This window comes from Neophocaena asiaeorientalis, unplaced genomic scaffold (assembly GCF_003031525.2).
Source record: "Neophocaena asiaeorientalis asiaeorientalis breed wild unplaced genomic scaffold, Neophocaena_asiaeorientalis_V1.1 scaffold500, whole genome shotgun sequence".
In the NCBI taxonomy this organism is placed as follows: Eukaryota; Metazoa; Chordata; class Mammalia; order Artiodactyla; family Phocoenidae; genus Neophocaena; species Neophocaena asiaeorientalis.
In genome coordinates, this window is record NW_020171810.1 from 162,091 (window position 1) to 171,317 (window position 9,227).

The 9,227-nt window shown below is 44.4% G+C and overlaps 1 protein-coding gene across 1 annotated transcript; it reads right to left on the bottom strand.

Moving 5' to 3' along the window:
- Positions 1–2,099: 2,099 nt before the first annotated feature.
- Positions 2,100–9,227, bottom strand: ADPRH (ADP-ribosylarginine hydrolase). Its single transcript, XM_024764321.1, has 4 exons — positions 9,189–9,227; positions 7,784–8,109; positions 5,646–6,006; positions 2,100–4,293 (listed from the first exon to the last, which is right to left on the bottom strand). The coding sequence occupies exons 1-4, from the start codon at positions 9,218–9,220 to the stop codon at positions 3,891–3,893; spliced, it is 1,122 nt and encodes a 373-aa protein (XP_024620089.1). The 5' UTR covers positions 9,221–9,227; the 3' UTR covers positions 2,100–3,890.

Consider the following 9,227-nt stretch of genomic DNA (forward strand, 5'->3'; position numbering starts at 1 on the left):
GGGAAGGAAAGGTGGTGCTCTACCTCACCCTCACAACAAAGCCAAATGAGGGGGGCTACCAGCTGAGAGTGAGGGTGACTGCATGAAGGTGACGGCGGCATCTGCTACCAATTCGGCTGTCTGCTAGGCAGCCTGATCCGTCCTCCTAATCTGTCCTATTTGAGATGGATGGGGGAAATGTAGACAGCAGCAGGTGGGGCAGCCTGCAATCTCGGTGGTGGATGTGACCGGGAAGGATGAGTTTCCCTTGGGTTGAGTAGAGCCCTCAGAAGACGACTGGCTTGACCCTTTCCCATCAGGGCTCCACTGGTGAGGGTGGTCTAGGGCAACACTGGAGAGGGACAGGGAACCCCAAGAGAGGGAGGCAAGGAATGAAAGAGGCATCCATGTCTCCATTTCTCCTCTAAGTCCTCTGGGCCCGGGACTGACTATGGTGGGGGGAAAGGAGGACATGACATTAAAGTGTTAGAATTGATCACACTGGACTGGGATTCCTACTTCTGGGTATATATCCAAAGGAAATGAAAACAGGGTAACAAAGAGATATCTATGTCCCATGTTTATCGCAGCATTATTCATGATAGCCAAGATATGGACACAACTCAAGGGGTTGTCAACTGATGAATGGATAAAGAAGATGTAGTACATACATACAATGGAATACTATTCAGCTATGAGAAATCGTGCCATTCGTGACAACATCAGTGGACCTTAGGGCATTATGCTAAGTGAAATAAGCCACAGAGAAAGACAGATATTACACGATATCACTTATACGTGGAAGCTAAAAAAAAAAAAAGTCAAACTCATAGAAACAGAGTAGAAAATTGGTTGCCAGGGGCTGGTTGGGGGAAGCAGTGGTAGTGAGGGAAATAGGGAGAGGTTGGTAAAAGGGTACGAACTTTCAGCTATAAGCTGAATAAGGTCTGAGGATCTGATGTAAACCATGGTGACTATAGTTAATACCACTATATTGTGAAATTGAAATTTGCTAAGAGTAGAACTTAAATGCTCTCACCAAAAAAAGATAAACATGTGAGGTGATGGATATGTTAATTAACTAGATGAAGGGAAACCTTTCACAATGTATATTAAATCACCACAAATGTACACTTTAAATATCTTACAATTTTACATGTCATTTATACCTCAGTAAAGCTGAAATTTTAAAAAGCTAGACTGGGATGGACTGGACTGGGTTTTTAATACCCACCACCACACCCCCATCCCAAGACCAAAAAGTTGATGCTAGGGGCAGGAAAAGCAGCTTCAATGCAGTATGTATGAAGGCAGTAGCTAGAGAAAAAGAAAATCATTCCATGTTTACTTCTCACTAAATTCAGACCATTCACCAAACCAGTTACAGAGGTAAAACACGTCATGCTACAGAATCCACTTGTTAAAATACTCTTCTTCCCTTTTCTATATTGTAACGTTTAAGCATCTCAGTTCTGCTGTTTGGGCAGTGCTAACTGAATTCTAGTTCTCCACCTTAAAACTTCAGGCTCTCCTGATTATTGGTAAAAGAAACCCCAGAAAGACCAGGAAAAGATGTTTCCTCTTCTCCTACAGCTGCAGAAAAGCACACACTATTCTGCACTATAATGTCAGTTTTTATCCAGTGGGAAATTCTAAACAGTCATGAGAGTCTCCATGTTAATCTTCTGTTCAAGAATCTTGTGTAAAAATGTATGTACTGACTGCTTTCTATTATTCTGAAACTGTCCTCAAAATATTTCTACAAAGAAGTCTTCTTTTACATCTGAATTTAAGACACCTGAATCTAAGAGGTTATTACCATGTTCTGTAAATTGTAAATCCCCACCCCTAAAGTCTGCAATTCTGATTGTCCTGCTGAAGAATCTGCTGTCCTAGTTGTAATATTTAAAACACATCTGTTTTCTGAAATATATAAATACACATCAGAGCTTTTTTTTTTTTAACATCTTTCTTGGAGTATAATTGCTTTACAATGGTGTGTTAGTTTCTGCTGTATAACAAAGTGAATCAGCTATACATATACATATATCCCCATATCCTCTCCCTCTTGCGTCTCCCTCCCACCCTCCCTATCCCACCCCTCCAGGTGGTCACAAAGCACGGAGCTGATCTCCCTGTGCTATGCGGCTGCTTCCCACTAGCCATCTATTTTACATTTGGTAGTATATATAAGTCCACGCCATTCTCTCACTTCGTCCCGGCTCACATCAGAGTTTTTTGAACCAGAAAAAGAGCTTTGGAATTTTCTTCTTTACGTATAAAAGAATAATAAACCTCATGCCTTTGCTGGAGTCCTGCTTCACATACAGAGTTGAGAGCTTTGTCTCATTTAAGTCAGCACACAGGCCTGGTTAAAGCATCAAGCCCTCTATATCTCTTTCAGGCCGGCACAGGTCACTCCTGACGATCGTGAAGCAGAGGGCGTCCGAAGCAGATGAGACACTGCGTGTTGAAAGCATTCACATCAACACAAATTGATGAACTTCCAAAGTAAATACTGAGTCTCTCTAATGGGCCAGACGGGGAGGCCACAAAAAGAATAAGACACAAGCCCTCACAAGTAGCCTGAGATCGTCCCCAGAAGACACACAATCACCACACAACAAGATCAGTGTGGTGAGAGGGCTAGAGACAGAAGGCTGTGGGTGTAGTGAGGAGCCTGAACGGTCAGAGCAGGTTTCATCTAGGAGATGCTACCTGAGCTGGGGCTCGAAAGGGAAAGAGGAGAGGGAAGAGCGCCGAGGAATGAAGAAAGGGGGTGAGTATTCATTGTACATGATTAGAAGAGCGGCATGATTAATTTGTTCTTTGTAAAGATCACTCTGGAGGGCGATGAGGAAGGCAGTACTGGAATTAGAGGCACCAGATAGGAGGCTAATAAACAACATTCATTTAATATATACTGATTGAGTATCTCCTGTGTGCCCAGGCACCAGGCTAGGTTCTGTCTAGAGGAGAATAAAGGCAAGCAAATAGGCAACAACAAACTGGCACCATGTCAAGTGCCATGCCCAGGAAATGAGAGGGCGCAGCTAGGAGCAGCCTCTCCTCAGACTTGAGTAGCTTGGATTGCAGAAATCCAGCTGAAACATACTTGGTGCAAAAAGGTAAAAGAATAACAGATTTGAAGGATATTTAGGAGGTAGAACCAACCAGCAGATGCTATTGGGACCCCACATATACCCCTCACTGTTCCCATGCGCCATACAGCTTGCCACTGCAAACATCTCTGAGACTTTACCTGAGGACACTCACGTTTGGCTAGCGCAAGAGGCAGGCCAGGAAGCACCAGGGAGTTAGCACGCCTGGGAGTGGTCCTCCACCAACATCGGATAGAAGTCGGTGGGACAACTCTGAGTGCCTTACGCAGAGGACCCAGACGGACCGAGTCCCAACTGCCCACGTTGGTAACATGCTCATTAACGCACCTTGTCCTGGCTCCCCTCCCTTCCCTGTCTCACTTCCCCATTCTCCTAACAGTGCTTCCTGGAATCACCCCCCAAATAAACTACTTGCACTCAAATCCTTGTCTCAGAGTCCACTTTGGGGAACCCACCCTAAAGCAAACAGAAAAAAACTTAGCGAAAGATCAGATGGTAAAAATGAAGACTCGATATGAGGCTATGAGATTTCTAATTTGGGAGAGGCTGATGCCATGAACTGAGATAAAGACTCCTCAGGATAGGAAGAGGGGTAGATTTGGGGTGGGGGGCGAGGACAGAATAAGTTTGGAAAGACTGACCTTCAGGTACCCAAGGGACTGTTATCTCAAAATTCCCTGAGTACAAGGTTAAGACTCTTGACTTTGAAAAAAGTGAAACTGAGCAGAAAAGGGACTACACAAGAGGAGAAACCACCAGAAATGAATGTCACTTCTCCCTAAAGGGTAGTTACGTATCTTCCTTTGACCTAAGAGAATACAAAGCCCTAGCTATCTCTTCCAGCCGGTTTCTGTATTCTAGCTTCTCATAGTTGAAGGGACTCACTCCTTTAAAACCATACATCGCTCCCCACCAACAGCCAGCAATGGCAGCTGTAGAATCACTGTCTCCACCGTGGAAAAAGGCTCGGTGGGCAAGCTCCTCCCAGGAGTCTCCTGCAGCCAGGATGGCATCGTAGGCAATCATGGGGGCATCATGTCCACTGCTGCCGCCCCAGCCAGAGTAGCTCACGGAGGTGTAGAACTGATCCCTCTCCTTCACATCAAAAGGCTTGGGGAAGGTAGGGGCTGATCTGCCATCCCAAATCCCTCTGAGTTTTAGGTACTTTTTCCATTGGTCTTGGAAGTAAGACCTGTAGGAAGGAAAAAAATCTACAGTCAATTGAAAAAATAAAGTCAAAAGCCATTAGGAAAGGTACCAGAAGATGCGTGAGCAGGGAAAGCTCCAAGATGACTTCAACTTCTGGTACTAAAATCATATGATATAAAAAAATCAAAATGAGCTCTAAGTGACATTCATTCAATACATTTTTGCTAAGGAATGATGTCAATAAGGCATTGATACCTGTTGCTACATAAAGAAGATATACAGCAAGTTAAAGGTGAGAAATAAAGGTTTGTTTTTCCTGAGTTAAGAATCATGGCAAGTGTCAACTTTCAAGGGTGAACTTTATGTATTTAGCCTGTCATTATATATTTTATTTTATTATTTACTTTATATTATTTTCTTAACAAAAATTGTACATATTCAAGGTTGTATGACATGATGATTTGATATACATATACATAACGAAATGATCACTACCATCAACCTAATTAACACATCATCCCCTTATACGGTTACTATTTTTTTTTAAGAGAGAACTTTGGAACATCATGACCATGGGTGATTTCATTAGAAAGCCTCAGTACGCGGGCCTCTCACTGTTGTGGTCTCTCCCATTGCGGAGCACAGGCTCCGGACGCACAGGCTCAGCGGCCATGGCTCACGGGCCCAGCCGCTCCGCGGCATGTGGGATCTTCCCGGACCGGGGCACGAACCCGTGTCCCCTGCATCGGCAGGCAGACTCTCAACCACTGCACCACCAGGGAAGCCCTGGACCTTTTTATTCTAAGAAAGGGAATGTGAAATGAATTCAAGAAAAGGGGAAGATGTGGCCTTACCACTTATTAATTAGCTGGTGGAAAAACCTATCTCTAGATAATTTTAGCCAAGGATTTCACAGTATTGTGTGTCAAGACAACACTGAAAAAACAAGTTCCAGGAAATAAACAGGGAAGTTCATCTCAGTAAAGAACAGCCATAGGGACTTCCCTGGTGGTCCAGTGGTTAAGACTCTGTGCTTCCACTGCAGGGTGCATGGGTTCAATCCCTGGTCAGGGAACTGAGATTCTGCATGCCACGTGGTGTGGCCAGAAAAAAAAATAAGAACAGCCACAAAAACTATAGAGAACAGGATCCCTACACATGAGGGAAGACCTCCCTGAGGTCTTCACTTGGCGACCTGGTGGCCACCACCACTGGGACTGTACCTGAAATCCTTAGCAGGTGGGTGGGGAGGCAGCTGGATGCGGTGGACGACAGAACTGGATGGTGAGAACCAGGATGGTTGCTATGATCTATGAGTTTCAGGCATACACATGCACGCATGTGCACACACAGGTTCAACCATCTTCTAGCAGGAGCGTGCACCTACGAACTTACCAGTGTTGAAGATTCTGCTCCACGAAGTAGCCTGATTGGACCATGTACTTTTTAGCTTCCGGTAGCACCTCCATCAGTCCTTTTCCCCACTGCTGGGGAGGCTTGCCGTTCACAGCATAAGCTGTAAAAAGAGCAGACACAAGGGCTCCCAGGAAGCCTGTGGGATGGTGGTGGGTCATCCGGCCACTCTCGACGCTCACCTGGATCAGGGTGTCCAGCTGGCTGCGGTGAGGGAACCGGAGACCGATGCACATGGCCCGCACGGCAGCCCCGCAGCCACCCTCATGGCTGTTAAAGGGAATCCTCCAGCCATCGGCTTTGTCTGGCTCCAGCAGCATGGCGTTCTGCATTGAGGCGCCTCCTGGGGAGAGTCCGGTAGGGCATGGGTCAGTGTACCCCAAAGCGAAGCCCCCGCAGGATGAGAGAACCAAGCCCCATCTCCAGCTTTCCTTGATGGAAAGGGAAAGCGAAAAAGTAGGATGATGAATATCCCCAAACTCCAAACCCCAAACCCCAAATCCCAGAGCAACATTGTGCCTTACTTACACCAGAGTACTTATACTAGACGCCCCTAGGTTTATGGAGCAGGGAGCTTTTCATCAGGAGGTGTTATTGGCTGAATTGTATTCCCCCAAATTCATATGTTGAAGCCCTAACCCCTAGTACTTCGGAATGTGACTGTATTTGGAGATAGGGCAGAGGTGATGAAGTTAAAATGAGAATGTTAGGGTGGGCCCTAATCGGAGATAGGGCAGAGGTGATGAAGTTAAAATGAGAATGTTAGGGTGGGCCCTAATTCAGTCTGATCAGTGTCCTAATAAGCAGAGGAAATTTGGAGACACAAAGAGACACCAGGAATGTGTGCTGTGAGAGGGCACAGCTAGAAGGAAACTGTCTGCAAGCCAAAGAGAAAGGTCTCCTTCAGAAGAAATGAAACCGACACCTTGATCTCAGGCTTCTGGCTTCCAAAACAGTGAGAAAATAAATGTCCGTTGTTTAAGCCAGCCGGTCTGAGGTTATTTTGTTACAGCAGGTCAAGCTAACTAATACAGGAGGAGCTGGGGGAAAGGTGATTCACATCAGCTGGTGGCCCAAGTGGCTGTAAAAAGTTCCCAAAGTGAGCAGGAACCACTTGTGAGCAACCTGGAACCAGAAAAGGGGTCTCTACACGACCTTTTCCAGTCTTCTTTAAAAGGAAAAAAATTTTTCTTTATTAAAGAAAACTCAGAAGCTATAAATAAGTAAAACGAAAATAAGAAACTATAAATACCCCTATCACCCACATACAATGATTAACATCTTTGTGTATATTCTTCCAGACCTCTCCCAACAGAGATATACATATATACTTTTAATGAAAATGGGTTCAGAAATGAAATTGAGTTATTTATAGTGAGATGGATGGACCCAGAGTCTGTCATACAAAATGAAGTCAGAAAGAAAAAAACAAATACCGTATGCTAACACATATATATGGAATCTAAAAAGAAAAAAAGGTTATGAAGAACCTAGGGGCAGGATGGGAATAAAGACGCAGACTTACTAGAGAATGGACTTGAGGACAAGGGGAGGGGGAAGGGTAAGCTGGGACAAAGTGAGAGAGTGGCATGGACATATATACACTACCAAATGTAAAACAGATAGCTAGTGGGAAGCAGCCACATAGCACAGGGAGATCAGCTCTGTGTTTTGTGACCACCCAGAGGGGTGGGATAGGGAGGGTGGGAGGGAGGGAGATGCAAGAGGGAAGAGATATGAGGATATATGTATATGTATAGCTGATTCACTTTGTTATAAAGCAGAAACTAATACACCATTGTAAAGCAATTATACTCCAATAAAGATGTTTAAAAAAAAAAAAGAAAATGGGTTCATAAGATAGTGTTTTGTAACCTAATTTTTTTAACTTAATATACAATATCTTTCCATATTGGTAAATAGTTATCTGCATAATTTAAATGGCTGCAGATGTGTCACCATAATTAAATAAATTACAGAACATTCAGGTTGTTTCTATTTCTGAAACAACTATAAAAACTAATGTCTCCTTGATATTTAAATCTCATTCAACATTTTTAATGATTTCCTTGGGCCTGTTTATTCTCCACTTGCCCAGGACCTCCACTGGCTGCTCTCACCTGGTGCCCGGCCATTCATGTCTCCCATGCAGTCTTGGTAATGCTTAGCAAGGATGGAATACAGGTGAGCCAAGTCCGAGACTTTGCCGGCTTCCAGGAGAGCGTCTGCCGTGGCCAGATGCATCACCGTGTCATCACTGACTCTCCACCTCTCCACATCTATGGCATCCAAACCGCCAAGCTGGGCCAGCTGCCTGTGAATCTTTTCCCCATTCCGGAGGAACTCCCACTTCCCGTTGAAGTACCCCAAGGCATCTCCAGCTGCACTCAGCACCATGGCTGCCACATACTTCTTGATCAGTTCCCCGCTCATGGTGAGGCTATCTCTGGGGGAATATAAAGACACACAGAGGATGGGGAGGAAAAAAAAAAAAACAGAAAAAATAATAGCCCTATCTACATTCTACTGAGCACTCACACCTTGCAGGCACAGTATTAAGGACATCTCATTTAATCCTCACAACTGCTCTGTGGGGAGTGGAATAGGCCCATTTTACAGATGAGTAAATCAGCCATGCAGTATCAGAAATGTTATGTGACTTAGGTCACAGAGCTAATTAATGGCCGGGCTGGCATTCCAACTTAGATCCATCTGACTCCAAAGCCCACAATTTAACTACGATTCCATCTTTGCCTCTCCGTGGGTGGCAAGCCCATTAAATTCTGCAAGTCAAACCAAGCTTGTCATTTTCTCATTTTGGTTTGAATTTGGCCTTGGAATGCATCCCTCCTTCACTTAAATATTAACACTTTCCATTGGTATCACAATGCACTGTTTGCAAAGCACCCGCACATCCTGCCTCATAAGTAGGCCCGGATTACAGTATGCACTTCACAGGTATTGCAGCACTGTTTACAGTAGCCAGGTCATGGAAGCAACCTAAATGCCCATCGACAGACGAATGGATAAAGAAGATGTGGCACATATATAAAATGGAATATTACTCAGCCATAAAAGTGAAAGAAATTGGGTCATTTGTTGAGACGTGGATGGATCTAGAGACTGTCATACAGAGTGAAGTAAGTCAGAAAGAGAAAAACAAATATCGTATATTAACGCATATATGTGGAACCTAGAAAAATGGTACAGATGAACCAGTTTGCAGGGCAGAAATAGAGACACAGATGTACTGAACAAACGCATGGACACCAAGCGGGGAAAGCAGCGGGGGTGTGGTGGTGGTGGTGTGATGAATTGGGCGATTGGGATTGACATGTATACACTGATGTGTATAAAACTGATGACTAATAAGAACCTGCTGTATAAAAAAATTAATAAAATTCCAAAAAAAAAAAAACCCAGAAAGCAGGGTCAGAGGGGGTAAATTCACAGAAGCAATAAATGGAGGCACTGGGACCCAAATCTTCTGATTCTGGGCCCTTGCCTCAGCACAGACCTACTTACCTCGAGCAACCTCTTTGTGCTTCACCCTCCATACCTGTA